At 63.4% G+C, this 15,314-nt stretch overlaps 2 protein-coding genes across 14 annotated transcripts in view; one reads left to right on the forward strand and one right to left on the reverse strand.

Moving 5' to 3' along the window:
- The window catches only part of KLHDC4 (kelch domain containing 4), a 65,188-nt gene extending 56,583 nt beyond the window's left edge, over window positions 1-8,605 (forward strand). Inside the window, exon 12 of one of the 2 annotated variants that reach the window (XM_053210269.1) lies at window positions 6,599-8,605. In XM_053210269.1, the coding sequence (XP_053066244.1) occupies window positions 6,599-6,786 (188 nt within the window). In that variant the 3' untranslated portion in view covers window positions 6,787-8,605. Of the gene's footprint in view, window positions 1-1,126; window positions 1,355-6,598 lie in introns of those variants that run through there. The other variant, XM_053210270.1, reaches the window with a different exon arrangement.
- JPH3 (junctophilin 3) overlaps window positions 704-15,314 on the reverse strand; it is a 158,992-nt gene continuing 144,381 nt past the window's right edge. For 9 of the 12 annotated variants that reach the window (XM_053210263.1, XM_053210265.1, XM_053210261.1 and 6 more), the window contains exons 5-6: window positions 5,989-6,113; window positions 3,421-4,533 (exon numbers count right to left, since the gene is read on the reverse strand). In XM_053210263.1, the coding sequence (XP_053066238.1) occupies window positions 3,503-4,533; window positions 5,989-6,113 (1,156 nt within the window). In that variant the 3' untranslated portion in view covers window positions 3,421-3,502. Of the gene's footprint in view, window positions 2,177-3,420; window positions 4,534-5,988; window positions 6,114-15,314 lie in introns of those variants that run through there. The other 3 variants (XM_027076372.2, XM_053210258.1, XM_027076382.2) reach the window with 3 other exon arrangements.

Here is a 15,314-nt window from a genome sequence, read left to right on the forward strand (position 1 = left end):
TGGGAAAAGCTGGGCCTCTGGGCCGGTAGGACGAGCCCAGCCCACCAGGTGAGCAGGAGCACGCCCCCGTGCCGAGCTGTCCCGCTGGGCGGCCCGCTCCTTAATCGGCTTCTAGACTCTCTCAGACCCGGAGCGGTGGTCTCGGTGGGATCCGCTGGGATACCCCGGGTGTGCAGTCTGGTTTTCACACCTGTGGTAGCAGGGGCCGGACGTGTGAGGGGACACGAGCCAGTCACCTGTGCGGGAGCCCCTGGGCATGAAACCACTGTTGCTTTCACTGGGCCACACACACTTCCCTAATCCCCTCCCGGGGCGGCACGTGCGTGTGTAACCTGCGGTCCGAGGTACCGTTTGGTGTCGTGCAGTTACCGTAACGTACAAAAGGCTGTGGTCTTTACGAAGAGGTGCAAACAGTTAGAAAACACATGTCCCACATGGAGGGTTCTGAGCTGCAAGGAGCAGGAATCTTTATTTGGTTCACTTCAGGTCTGCAGCAACCACTCGATATTAAAAAAGAACGGAGAGTAAGATGTACAAAAGATGTAATATCCCTTTAGAAAGTAACGTTACCAGAAACGCATTTCTTACGGACCCTCCCTCTCCTGTGCCCCACTCCCCAAAAAGACCCCAAACTAAGCCAAACTGTGAGAAGAAATGGGGAGAGAATGTAGAACGGAAAAAATAAAACTGGATTTTACTGGAACATGCTCTAATCTTTAGTTTATTTCTGGTTAAAAATATAGCAATCCAGTGCAGTGTAGTAAAGAAATCTGCTTGAAAGGTAGCAGAGAAACAGCTAAACATAAGCAAAGCAAGGCAGAGTCCATAGCCGGGCTGTGCCCAGGACGGCTGTGGAAGCTCACGGTCAGGGCCGTCCTGGGCGTGAGCGCAGGGACCGGGGTATGGACGTGGCCATGCCCCACAGACACGTCCATACGCCCTGGCCGGGGCTGGCTCCAGCGCTAGGACCACGGGGCGCCCGCCCATTCTTGTTCTCTCGTTTGGATGATGGTGCCACATTGGTTGAGAAGGCAGAGTTGTGTCTTTTGGGGGAGAGGGGGCAGCAGCGAGTGCTCAGGTGTTTTGAAGCCACTGGGTTTCACCCACATTCCTGTCCTGGGCCCAGACCAGCTCCGGAGTATGAACGAGGCATCTGGAAAGAGTGTGCATATCTGTGGGGGAAGTGGAGGCCGGCACAGGACAAAGACGTGAAAACCCATGTGCCCGGGGACCGCGAGAGGGAATGTCGTCGCCGCGGGCCAGGTCACTGCCACGGACGTCTGACAGGGACAGGGGAGCCGGGACACACATCCTGCATGCCAAGTGGAGAAAGGCCACACATTCGGAGCCGGGCGTGGCAGCTAGGTGGCCCCACGGCACTCCCTGCCCTCTGTCCTGTCCGCACCACTGCTGCTGGGGGTGTGGGACAAAGGGGGGAGTGGTGGGGGAGGGGGCAGACCGTGGGGAAGGAGGACCTTGCTTTCAGACTCCATGGGGAGAGGCGGCAGATCCCTGCTTCCTCAGGTACACGGCCCAGACTCAAAACAGGAAGCGGCCTCGACCGCTGCCTGCTGGGAAGGCGCGCCACTCACCGCCCCCCCCCGCCCCACGCCCCTACTTGTCACCCGCTATTCCAGGACCCAGGGGAGCGGCGCAGGTAACAGACTTCCTGCATTCAGCCTCACAGCACAGCTGGACACGCTGGGGTCTTCCTCCGGCCGCCTCCTTTTCTAGTCCCAGGTGGAGTGTCATGGCAGCAAGGACGGTGCCCGTTTTGTTTTTTGGCCATTGATTTGCCGGGGTCCCTTTCCTTTCCACACCAAGCTGGAGGGTCGGCGTGCTGGCCTCCTTCTGCCATGCCACACAGCATCGTGTTATACAAGCAAAGAATTTTGGCTAAAATCCAAAAAACATTACCCAGAAAAAAAGGCAAACTGTGAGTAATACCCAATCACATTGTTCTGTGAAAAGTCTCAGAAGTGGTTGTCCGGCCGTCTGAGTTACCATCCTTTCCTTTCTGTCGTTTTTTTTTTTTTTTTTTTTTAACGTCCCCCTTTTGTACATCGACCACTGTTTTTGCTCACGCGACGTCTCCTCAGATGAAAAAGTTAATAAACAAGATGGCGACTCCGATGTTGAGCAAGATCACCATGGCCACCAGGATGGGGGCCGAGCCCTGCAACAGGACAGGAGAGGTGAGCCTGCGTCCAGCCTGCCCCTGCCCCCCCCAAACCAGGAGCTCCCGGAGGATGACCGAAGCCCGGGAGAGGGTCCTCCTGCTGCCCGGGGCTGCAGCGACTGGGCCCAGGATGCCCGGTGCCGACCTCCCTCCCAGCACGCCAGGTCGCTTTAAGTCAGCGTCCCCAGCCCCGCAACTGGGACGAGAGAACACCGGCCCGGGATTTCAGATGCGGCCCACCCGGGACGGCCCCAGCATTCAGCCCGAGACGCCACACCACCCGGCAACGTCCGAGCCCTTGAGTGAGCCTTTAAGCACACGCTCCTCAGCAAGCGCCTCCTTCCCCGTCGCCGCTCAAGCTCTGTGCTAAGTGTTGTCCCTGCCCGGCCACCTCCAGGCCTTTCCTGCCCCTGGAGCAGAGGTTCGGGTGAGCTGGGCATCCAGGTCTCAGCCTCCCCTTCCTGGGCCCGGCTCTCCTTGGAGCCTCCGCGGTGATGGGTGCAGAGACCACCGTATCGGACAGGGCACTGCGCTGACCCCAAGAGGACCTCGGAGGACACAGGACACCGGCCGTCCCAACGGAATAAATACAGGTGCCCGGCTGGAGGCCAGCCGCTGGCTGGCACCTCACCCCAAGGGAGCTTCATTGGGAAGCACCAACGTGGTGAAGGAGGCCAAATCTGGAACCTCCTCCCACATCCCTTCCCCGGCCGTCATCTGGCTTCCAAAAGTAACCACACGCACGCTGCACACGCTCCATGTACAGATGCGTGCAGATGGTTCTGGCTGCTGGGACAGGGAACAGAGCAGCGAGCCCACGGGTGCTCCCAGTGCCGACCACAGGGCTGCTGTCTGGGGGGACCTGGGTGCGGAAAGGCAGGAGATGCTCTCGAGATGCTCACGGTGGTCTCGGGGGGCACCTGTCCACAGAAAGCGTCTCTCTCAAGGAGCACGGGGCCCTGACATGCCAGTGGTGTAGCTCCTCCAGGGGCCGGCGGTGGACACGGACCCTGCCTCGCAGCGGGGTCCCAGAAGTGTCCCCGTGGGGCAGGTACGTGGCACTCGGCCAGGTGATCAGGCCCTAAGGGACTGGGGCCGTAGGTCCTGGCACAGAGCACACGGGGGCATCAGTCCCAGGGTGGGTCTGAGAAGCTGGGGGAGGGGCAGGACACGTCTGCTCCCAGGTAGAGGGTCCCAGAGCAGGGGCTGACCTTCCTGGACCGCGGGGGCGTCTAGGTGAGGACGGGGCTCCCGGGCTGCCCGGTTTGTTTGGGTGCCTCCAGAACCGCCCACGCACCTTGGCGGCTGGGGTCAGGCCTGGGGTCAGCCCTCTCCGAGATCTAAAGGGAGGGGGACCCCGTCACCCGCCCCGGGGCTCCTGGAGGGAAGGAGCCAGCCCTCGGCTGGAGGCGGCCACGTGCTGACCGCAGGCCCAGGGCCAACGCCGCCACTCACCGTGCTGGGTTTGAGCTCGTCCCCGTCCTCTCCGTCCGACTCCAGCGCTACCGGGGAGGACTTCTGGGGCGGGGAGAAGGCCAGGTCCCAGCGCAGCAGCCGCGGCTCAGCCCGCTCTCCCAGCCGCAGGCTCTCCAGCCTCTGCACCGCGGGCTCCGTGCATGAGGCCGGCCTGGCGCCGTCCTTGCTCTGGGTCTTGGACCGCAGCCTCTGCGCCCCGAAGCCCCGCTCCTCAGGGCGGTGGTCCTCGCCCAGGCCCCGGCAGGCGCCGCCCCTGCTGGAGCGCCTCTTCTGGGGGTGCGCCTCCTGCGCGCTCGAGTCCATCCGCCGCAGCGGTTTCATCTCTGTCTCGTAGTTGCTCAACTTCTCTTCCTCCAGCTCCAGCAGCTTGGCGCCCGCCGAGCCGGGGTTGCCGGTCCGGTGGTGCGAAGTCCAGGAGAAGGTGGGGGGCGACTCCGTCCGCCGCTCCCGGGACTTGGGGTTGCCGGGCTGCCTGTGGCCCGAGCTCCGGGAGCGGAAGTCGTCTGCGGGCTGACCGCTGCGGAGGGCGCTGCCGCGGACGCCCCTGCAGCTGCCGGCCTTCTCCTCGCCCCAGCGGTTGCGGGCATAGTCCCCGCCCCGGCCCTCCAGGAGCATCTGGATGTCCCCGCCTCGCTCCTCGTCCACAGAGACCTGCCGGGAGAAGTGGGCAACCTTGTTCCGTGAGGCCGGGGCCGGGGGCGGGGTGGCCGTGGGGCTGGCGGGGAAGCTCTGCAGGGGGCTGTCGTCGGGGGTCAGGTCCGAGGGGGTGGTGCCTTTGCGGTACAGCTCGGGGCTCTCCTGCTGCAGGGGCGTCCCCGTGGAGGCCACCTCGATGTCACTGCTGGAAATCGGGTGCTTCGGCCGCTGGTACTCGAGCCCTTTATGTGGGGGCAGGAAGCACACAGAGGTTGGGTTACTCGGACCCTCTGTGCCTCGTGAGGCCTGAGCTCACCAGAGGGCTGCGGGGGAGCAAGACGGGGCCTGGGTCCAGGGCGACAGGCAACGGGGCACTCTCCACGGGGGGGTGGGCGCCCCAGTTCTGGGAGCCCCCGACCCGACACCCACCGGGAGGGTGACCGGGCCCGGAGGGGCAGTGGCACGCAGAGGTTCCGGTCCTGCCCCCTGGCTGCAGGAGAGACCCAAGGCTCAGCAGGCAAGGGTGCCAGGCAAGGGCGAGGCCGGCCCGCTCCAGGCGTAGGCCCCACCTCCGACAGCTCCCTCCCGAAGGTGGAAGGAAGCCTCTCGCGCTAGGTGACCTTCTCCAGGGCCTCACGGCCTCCCTGGGTGCAGCGTGACAGGAGTGGTCTTCTCTCCAACTCTGTGTCAGAGTCTCTGAGCCTGGGCGGGAGGGGCCACGGGACACACAGCGCCCCACGGTCTGGTGGGGCTGGGCCCAGTCCCCATGCTGTCGGCCGCAGGCACAGCGGCCCCAGTCTCCTTTCTGGGGATTTTGAGGTGGGGCCAGCGGGCAGAACAAGGCAGAGCTGCAGCCACCTGAAAGGGTGTCTCCTCCACAGAGGGTGACCAAGGGAGGCCGTACGTGGTCCTGGAGGCAGGGTCGGGGGTCCTCAGACCCGTGAGCACTGGGGTACGGAGTCAGCCCCCACCCCCTAGTCTGTGCATACCCCATCCATCCCGTGACAGTGGGGCCAGGAAATGCCTCTGTGGCCGGGCACACGGGGCCGGGGCCACAGTGCACCGCCCAAGCGCAGGGTTCTGAAGCAGCACACTGAGAGCTAACGCCTGCATGGGGTTCCCTAGAGCACCCTAGGACAGGACGCAGTGATCGAGGCCCTGCCCTGCCCGCGTTCAGGGTGTCCTCAGGGCAGAGGTCCTGCACCTCTAAGCCCAGGGGCCGGGCGAGCCCGGACACCAGGCCCTGTGGACTCCACACAGCAGAGGGAGGCTGCCGGCTTCCCGAGGGACGGAGAAGGTCACGCGTCTGGCTGACACGCAGTGACTTCCAGCTTCTCCCGGAGGACAGGGCGGGAGCTCCCCTCACTGTTCTAGAGCCCCTCCGTCCGCCTCGGCCCGCCCCCACTGGTCACACGGGGCGGTTCACAGCTCGTTGATACTGAAGCCCTACTTCCTCAACTGCCCTAGCAACCTTCCCAGCAGCCACCTGGTCGGACCGAGCAGGTTCCAGAAGAAAGTTCTAGAACAACAGGAGTGGGGCGGGCAGGGAGAACAGGCAGACGGTGACCTCCGGGGAAGGCATCAGTAGCGCACTGAGACGCGGAGGCGGGACGTGCAGAAGCCTCACACCCTGACCGGCTCGTCTGAGGCGTGGGCCGCGGCCCCACGCCTGTGCCCCTCGGGGGACGCGCACTCACCGTTTTCCCGGTGCTGGAAGGAAGGGGAGAACTCTTTGGCAGTGATCCTGGCGACGCGCGCCTCCTCCTGGGCCTTCTGCGCTGCGGTGAGGGCGGCCTCAGCCTTGGCCCGGGAGTGCGACGTCCTGGCAGGGAGAGGCAGGGAGGGCGGTAAGGGCTCCAGAAGCAAGACGGGGAGCGCCGTGGCCTCCGATCTCACGTATTCGTTCGTTCACTCAGCAAACACCGCCCCCCGTGTGGCCGGGCCTGAGTGCCTGCCGGCGCCTTCGGGCACAGAGCACATCCCGGCGAGGGCAGGGCCTGGCCTAAAGCAGCGGTCAGCCTGCAGGAGCCCCGGGACCTGCTGCGGGAAGCTCCCCTCCTTCCCCGCGTCGTGTCCACATCCTAGACAGGGGCCCGAGCGCACAGCCGACTCGGCTCTGGGCCTCCGGAGAGCAGCAGCAGCAGCTTGGCAAATGCTGGGCTGCCCGGGAAGGAATCGGGGGAGAGTTGTGCCCAGCCACACGTGGGGGCTGAGCAACTCGCTGGCCGGGCTCGGGGGCAGGGCCAGGCGGCCGTCAGGAGCAGGTCTGAGGGCAGAAAGAACAAAGCACACCTTCCCCTTCCCCAGGCCCGGCTCCGGGCCCAGGGAGGGCGCCGGCTGGCCGTTCTGGAGATTGCGTCGGGGCCAGACCTGCCTCCCAAGACAGCACCAACCTGGCAGCCGCCAGAGAAGCCCCCACACGCTGCTGTCCCACCACCCAGCCCTGCGTGCACCTGGCCTCCCTCTTCCCATCACCGGCACCTTCTGGGCTCTGAGGAGGGAGCCCCGGGGAGCCGAGGCTGGGTGGACCGTGGCAGGCCCCGGGGCCACCCTGACCCTCGGCAGTCGCCGCAGCCCATCGTCCCAGCCATCCTCTGGCACCTTCTGGAAGCACAATCACTAGCCCTCTATGCGTGGAAGAGACCGGCTCAGAGAGTTTGAGAAACTTCTCTACGTCTGTATGAATCATGGTTTCCAGTTGCTGAGAGAGAGCTGGTTTCCCACAGGCTCCACCCAGAGGGAAGGCTCAGCTCCCATCAGCTGTGAACTTGGGGGGTGACCGTCATGTGGAGCACAGGCACGGCCCCTCTGTGGAGGAGCTGTAGTGCCCAGGGAGTCCAACGGACTCAGGCGGCACTGATTTCAGCCCCTACGCACAGGCCTGATGTGGGGACTCCAGCAAAGGGGGTTTGCACTCAGGTGCGTGAACCTTCCATGCGCGCACACGTGCTGACAGCCCACACCAGACGATGCCCCAGCCCAGCGTGGTTGCAGGTGCGGTGACGGGCCCCCAGCTGAGCCTGAGGACAGCACCTTGTAGCTGGGAGCAGGACCTTCCCACCCAGCCGTCCCAGTGGCTCCGACTCAGGCCTCCACGGGGTCTCGGCCGCCGATCCCAAAGGAGACCCTCTTCCCTCGTAAAACAGGGCAGGATAACACCAGGGGTCCACGCGTCTCACCTGCCTCGTGTCCTGGCTCCGGGGCACTGCTTCCCAACCCCAGAGAAACCAACACACCGTGGCCTGTCCCCAGGACAGGCAGCCTGTTATCAGTAACAGGTGAGTTGACAAACGATCACTGCTACCTGGGGACCTGTTCCCCGCATGCCAGGGGCTTCCAGAAGCCCCAGAGAAGTCGTTTCTGCCACACGCTGCCCAGCAACCCTGACATGGGGCCTTCACATGGTCCCCCGTGTCCCCTGAAACAGAGACAGGTGCCTCAACACAGACGGAGAGAGGAGGCCCGGCCCCGGGAGAGAGAGGCGCTCTTGCTGATGGAGTGTTCTCGACGCCCCCCTGCCCGGAAGCAGAGCAGCCCCTGAGCTTGGCTCTGGGGAAATGATACAGCTTTTCCACAGAATGTTCCACGGGCTGATCTGGGATAACGACCATTTCATTAAGCTGTAACTCCACCCACACCGTTCACCCGTGGAACACCTACGCTGCAGTGGTTTTCAGCGTCTTTACGGTCATTTTTAGGACACCTTCAGCACCCCGAGACCCCGTGTCCTTCATCATCAGTCACCGCCTCCCCACAGCCCGAGGTACCCACCCCACCACTTCCCCCTCACCGGGTGGACCTGCTCTGGGTGCTCCCCAGCCAACTGACTGTTGTGTGACTTATTTTAACTGAAGTGAAGTTCACATGACGAAACACAAGTGCACAGCTGGGGCACTGTGTTCACTGAGCTGTGTATCCACCGTTTCCGCCGGGCTCCAGGGCGCGTCCGTCACAGAGGGGTCCGAGCCTGTCACCCGGAGCACAGGCACGGCCCTGTCACTCCCGCCCCCACCTTGCCCCAGCGTGGGCAGTTCCGAGCCACCTGCTGCGGTGGACAAAGCACCCGCCATGGTCTCGGCCTGATGGCTTGTGGCTGCTGCATGCGACACTGGGTGTGGCCCTTATCCTGGGACCTGGGGTCATCGTCTGGCAAAGGAGCGTGAATTGTGGGACCCGAGCAGGCGACGACCACCCTCGCCTCTCAGACACCCTCGCGCAACAAGTCTGGGAAGGTCTGGCCCTCGGGTGCCTGGCGGGCTGCCATCGGTGACAGAATGCTGAAAAGGGAGTATGTTATGGGGCCTGTAAGCCGAGCCCCAGTCATGTGAGGGGGCACAGGGGCTCCCAGACCCACCGGGAGGCACAGTGAAGTTTGGAAAGACTGAGGACAGTGGCCGGGCCTATTCGTGGCTGCAGTCCCACGGACCGTGATCCCGCTCACCGGGCCTGGCCCGCGGTACCTTCTAGTAAAAGGCCGACAGATAGGTTTGGGCACAAGGAGCCCGAACAAAGGAGAGCAGCTGAGCTGACAGTAACACACAGTACGTACCTGAGGGCTTGAGCTCCCTGGAGGCCAAGGCAAGCAAGGAACCGCAAGGATGCCATTTGGGGCACACGTCAGACAAAAACCGGTGGCTCAGCAAGGGCCAGGCTTGGGACCTGGAAGAAGTTTCTCAGCCTCACAGGTTTAGGTTGCGGGGGCCCCACAAAGAGTTCGGCCAAACAACCAGAAGGGGCTGGAAGGACCCCAAGACCAGCAGCGAGAGTCTGGAACGGGGCTCCGTGCTATTCCACAGTAGCTCTTCCTCTTCCTCCAAGGTGAACTTGGACCTTAGGGCAGGCACACACCCCCTGCCCAGACTCCTCGCCGAGAACGTGGGAACGTCCTCTCCGACCTGCTACTCTCCGTTCCTAACAGTTACTGTTGCTGACCAGACAAATGTGGGTGGTCGTGGAGCCCACACAGCTCTGGACCAACAGACGGGACCAGCCACCCAGCAGGAACAGGTTACTGAGTGTGGCCACTAGAGGAAAGGCCACGGGAGGTAATGGGCAGCTACAGATGGTTGTTGAGGAGAGGTTAGAGCCTTCGGAGCTACAGCCAAGCACAGCCTGATGGATGGGACGAGGCGGCTCACAGGCTGAGGTCGCAGGAAAACAAGAGTGAGGTTTTGTGTTGCTTAAAGCAGCGAGTTTGGGGGCACCTCATTCCGAGGAGCAGCGTGCCCGTGTGATCATACAGGCATCCTGATCAAAGGACTCCCCTTAAATACCCCCAAGAGTCGGGCTAACGGGGCATTGTTTGTAAGCGTTTCTGCACACATGTGCCCCGGCGACGCGCATGGAAACGTGGGTGCCACCACCTCGGGTCCTGTGTCCCCAGTGGACATGCGGCCTGGCCACAGCAGCCTCTCCCAGGCCGGGGGGGGGGGGGGGGCTTGTCTGAAAAGCCAACGAGACTGCTGCTCTCTTCTGTTCCTGTCCCAGACCTTGGGAAGTCAAGTCACCCCCCTCCCCACCTCCCGGTGAGACCAGTGTGCCTCCAGGCAGGGCCGGTGGACACAGCATCTGCGGGCAGCGTCCACGCCTCACTCCTGTGGCCTGAGCCCCAGTGGACGGTGAGAGCCTGTCACTACTTTCAGACTGCCCCGTGGACGCCCGACCTCCAGGCCAGCATGGTGGGGTGCGGCCCCGTGACCCTGTGGACAGGGCCTCGCCCCCACCTCTGACCCTCCCGTGGCGGGCACACTCCCGGAGAAGAGGACACGTTGCGTCCCCGGCCCAGCACACGGCAGCCCTGGAGGGGCCACTGTTTGGTTTCCACCTCTCCGCTTAGTAAAAATACCACAAACGTTAATTCACCAACACCGTACGTGTATTTACATATATACGTTCACACATATAGAAGAAGAATCAGCCGTGCCAGCCCTAAAATAAAATCGAATCGAGAAGAGTGAGCATGTTTAATAGAGAAGACCTCCCAGCGCATCATGAGGCTCGATCTTCCCTGTGACCCTCAGGGCTGGGCTGGCCAGTCTGTCTCAGGGGGAGTAGTGAGAGTGACGCCCCAGGCCCCCGCCCCCACCCCCACAAGCAGGGCAGGGACCTGGAGAGCAGGCGGGAAGGAAGCGGGGTCCCCTCCCAATGTGCGACACCACCTCGCGTTGACCGCACAGGAAGGGCGTGGGGCAGACCGCGCAGATGGGACGTGGGATAGGCAGTGCAGGAGGGACATTGGGGGGGGGGGGTGGATGCAGGGTAGGCAGCCTCGGGGGCTGCTTAAGACAAGGCGGCAGAGGATGGTGACGTGACGTAGGGGGACCAGCCTGTGCCCGTCCCAACCGCCCAACCAGTTCCACCGCTAGCGCCTGGACTGGACTGGCTTCCTGCCCCCACCCCCGTCCGTCCACAACCTGCGAATGTGACCGTATTGGGAAATTGGTCCTTTGTGAGGCGTGACAGCCAGAGAGCCTGACTGCCCCAGAGTGTCGGCCTCGGAGGGTCTGGGCCCGGGCCCGGAAATCTTCGTTGCTGGTCCCAGCTCAGGACCACCGCGCCCAAGGCTAGAGCCCTCCAGCTGCCCCCGACCACAGTCCACACCCCTGTCTGCCTTCCGCATCCAGCCCTCCCAGACGGCCCCCCGTCTTCTGGGCCCCTGCACCCGATCCAGACCCCACAGACAGCGGCCCCCTCCCACACCCTGGAACAGGGGCCTCCCGCCCCAGTGCCACCCCAGACCCGGAGAGGTGGGCCTGTGTCACCCTGTGATCGGCTCCCCTGCCCTCAGGTCTCCAGCCTCACCAGACCCTCCCACCCAAATCAGAATTTGCCCATCTTCACAGCACCCCGTTCCTGGTTACCCGAGGGCAGGTCTACTTGAAACGTAGGCCTCAGCACTCAGGTCCCTGTGGGACATTGCTGCTGGGCACCCAGCTGTCACCAGTGCTGGTAACTGAGGATCTCTGGTGGGACCAAGGGGCCCCGTGCGGGAGGGACTCCCCCTTCACCAGCCCTTGATTCGTTCCCACCTGGCAGACACCCTGGCCTGAGGTCAGGGATCTTCCACAGAGAACTTGTTTTCACATCTGTGGCAGAGGAGGAAACTGAGGCACAGAGGTCCGGGCTTTCACATGCTTCACTGGTCTGGCCTGATGACACAAGTTCCCTTCCAGCTCAGAAAGGTGCCAGGAGTCTCTGATAAGTGACTCAGGCCACCACCTCCCCAGGACATCTGCTTTGGGAAGGGCTTTGTAGGGGATGAACAGCATCCCCCGCCCTCAAATTCACATCCGTCTGGGACCTTGACTTTATCTGGAAGTGGGGTCTTTGAGATGTACTTAGTTCAGTACTTAGTTGTGGGAGGGCCTAAATCCCATGACTGGTGTCCTTACAAGTCGAGGGGACACAGGCACAGTGGAGGCAGCTACGGGGGCAGAGATGGAGGGGTGGGGCCACCAGACGCTGGAAGAGGCGGGAAGGACCCTCCCCTGGAGCCTTCCGAGGGAATGTGGCCCTGTGGCACCGGGATTTGGACTCCAGCTGGCAGAGGGCACATTCCTGTCGTTTAGAGGCTCCAGCTTATGATCCTTTGTCAGGGCAGCCCCAGGACACTGCTTCGGGCCAGGGGCATGGCCCAGGGGCGCCACTATAGGGCTGTAACTTAAAGTGGTGCAAGACGCGGTCCTGGGCCACGTGAAGGAGCGTCTTTCACAAGGGGAGACACGCTTGGGGCACATTTAGGAAGGCAGGCTGCCGGGCCACCCAGTCCCTCCTCTCCAGTGACCCCCCGAAAGCCTCAGGGCAATCGTGGGGAGCCTGGCCTCAGCGCAGAGGACACCTCTGCGACACTAGGGCACCTGCCCAGCGCCACACCTTCCCCTCCCACTGGGGGTGTCCACGTGCGTGATACCCCCACAGCCTGTGGACAGAGGACACTGGCCTTGCCCTCGAGCTAACACAGCCTTCCTTCCCAGCAATCTGCGAGGCGGACCCCCGACCCCCCAGAGGCGACCCGGACAGGTCACGTGGAGATGGCATCCGGACACTGTAACTGTCACCTGTCCCCGATTTCTTGTACCACACAATTCACCCTCTTACGATCTGGGGCCTGTAGCGCATTCAGAGGGCTATGCGGCCACCACCACTAGTTCTGGAACATCTCCACTCCCCCAAGAACCCCCGTCCCCGTCAGCAGTCACCCCCTCCCGTGATCAGGGTCCTGCGCCACACGGGCACCCAGCTCAGGTTCAGGGTCCGGGCCACGCACGCTCCACAGCTCACGTGTGTGCGGGTCACTGTTCAGCCCGTGGCCCGGCGGCAGGAGACGCCTTCACTCTACCCGGGTCATGGAGCAGAACCTGTGTGCAGCCCGCCCCGCGTGGGGCCCTGGCAGAGCCGCGAGCAGGCACTGGCAGGTCAAAGCCAGGATGCAGGCGTGGACACTTATAGAACCCTTACTTCCCGGGGGGCACGCTGGTGCCATTATCCTGTGTCTACGGTCACTAACCTGCCGGGAGCTGCCTTCCGGCCCAGACCACTGGGTCTTCCGCCCAGCGGTGAGGAGGCTCCTCCCGCGGCCGAGGACACACCTCCCTCCCAGAAGGCCCCACTCCGTGCAGCCCCCGCCCCACCCCACGTTCCCATCGGGGGAGGGGCAGGAGCCCGCGTGTGACTGTGCCCCACCACCGCCCGGGGGCTGGGCTGGCTTGAGCGTTTTCAAGTGAGAGCAGTCACGGCACCACCCGGGAGCTGGTTAGAAACGCGGGTTCTCAGGTCCCACCAACCTGCAGAATCACAGGAACCCAGCTCGGGAAAGGCCAAGCTGCCCCGGAGACCAGGACTCCATCCACGGTCAGTCAGGGGTGCCGGGAAGATAGGGCCTCCCCAGAGACCAGCACAGGGAGTCCTGGGTGTGGGTTACAGGCCTGGGCTCAGGGCCTGACCCCCTGCCTCTGTCCCCAAGCCCCGGCAGACCCCAGCTTCCCCGCGGGGGACCCCGGAGACCCCAGCACTAAAGCAGCAGGGAGCCCTGGACGGCAGCCCCACCCAGCTGCAGGGAGGGAGCTATAGCTTCGAGTCAGCCCTGCTCCCTCTCCCAGCCCCTTCCCTGCTGCCCTCAGAAAGCCCCACCCCTGCCCCCGGCCGGGGCCCGTGGACCTCTAGGCGCAGAGCTGACCCCCGCTACCAGGGGCCAGGCCCACCCAAGGGGCTGGCAGGGAGGGGGTGCCTGGGTGGCTCATCCATTGAGCGTCTGCCTCTCGACCTGGGCTCAGGTCACGATCTCAAGGTTCGTGAGATGGAACGAGCCCTCCCATCGCGCTCGGGGTGACAGTGTGGAGCCTGCTCTGCACTCTCTGCCCCTCCCCTCCTGGTGCTCTCTCTCAAAATAAACAAACATGAAAGACATAGGAGCAAGCCGCTTCGGTCAGAGGGGCCCCGGGTTGTGGCGGTCCTGGGTCCTCGCGTGGGGTCCCTCCCATCTACAGTGGAACGTCCCTTCCTGGCATAACCCCGAGGCTGATTACAGGAAGCACATGGGCAACCTTGAAAGCAAATTAGGATTCAGGCCGGGGCTGCTCCCCCCACCCAGGGCAGGCATCTCCCAGCAGTCGCAGACTGCACTCTGCCCAGGGGCTTCTGGCCACAGTCCAGGAACCCTGTGTTCGGCCGCCCCGACCAGCCATCAGGGTCCTCGGACAAGCTGAGAGCCAGGCGCCCTCCCTGGGCATGCGGGTATGCGTTTCCTCCCCGGCAGAAGCTCACGGGGAACCCTGGCCACCTGTCTGACGGTCCCAAACGCAACGCCCGTCTAAAGGAACCGCTCGCCCTGCCTGTGCCCGGCCCCCGCCAGGATGGGACACACCAGCCGGAGGCCAGCACTCACCTGTGCTGCCCGCAGCGGGGTCCCGGGACCTGGAGCATCGGCATCACTTGGAGACAAACCCTCAGGCCCCCCAGCCCCGTGGAGTCAGCAAGGCTGACCCAGTGCTCCCTGCTGTACCTCAGTCCCCATTAGGCTGCCAGCTGGGGGCACACGAGGGGCCGGTGTTCCCTCAAACCTACAAGGCGGGGGCGGGGGAGCTTCCCTGAGATGGAGAATACAAACCGCCCGTGAGGATACACTGTCAAGGTGCTGCCGATAAGCCCTGTTAGTTCTGGGGACCCACCTCTGGGGCCAGGGGGTGCAGGGGGCACAGCAGGGTGGTGTATGGAAGGCAGGCGCCCAGTGTGGGGGGCCGCGCCTGCAGGAACACGCGGGGTGGAGGCAGGTCATCACGCTAATTCGATTTATAGCAGCCCGAGTCCCCTCGTCCAACAGAGAAACCTTCCCCCAGAGGTCCCTCCTTCCCGGGGGGAGGAGCCACCTTGTCGGGGGCAGGGGCAGGCGCTCTGCCCGGGGCTGCCAAACACAGCCCTGGGGCTCTTCTGGGAGCTGGGAGCCTGAGCCAGGGCCCCCAGCCCTGCGCCCCACGGGAAACATGCCATCCTGGGCACTGGTGGTCCACCATTTGTCACACGTGCTGTGTCACTGCATCATGTGGGCCACCAGCCCTGAAGCCCAGCAGACAGGCTGGGAGTTCTCAGGTGTGCCAGCAGGGTGGGGGATCGGCGGGATTTTTAAGAGCTACTCAAGTCAAACACGAACTCGGAGCCAGATGGTATAATCTGAAAGCAAAGCGCCCCTCGCTGCAGTTGTTTTAAGGGGGTTTTCTACCGGAGCCAGGATCTGGGGCAGGGGGAGGTCTCTGTAGAGCCTGAACCCCGCCGGGGTCTCTGCAAAGCAGATGTCACCTGGTCAGATACTGGAGCAGCCTGCAAAGCCAGAGAACATTCTAGATCAAGCCACAACAGCGGGCTTCTCTTCTGCCACATCTCTCCCTACCCCCATTTTTTTTTCCTATTAAAAAGATCCTCGAAGAGAAAAATGCAAACTAATGAAGGAAATAGTGCCCGGTGCACCAGCCGGGTCGAGCAAGGCGGACTCACAAAGGCAGCCAGACACCAACGGGGGTCAAGGAGTGTT

The sequence above is a fragment of the Acinonyx jubatus genome, chromosome E2 (assembly GCF_027475565.1).
Source record: "Acinonyx jubatus isolate Ajub_Pintada_27869175 chromosome E2, VMU_Ajub_asm_v1.0, whole genome shotgun sequence".
Taxonomy (NCBI): Eukaryota; Metazoa; Chordata; class Mammalia; order Carnivora; family Felidae; genus Acinonyx; species Acinonyx jubatus.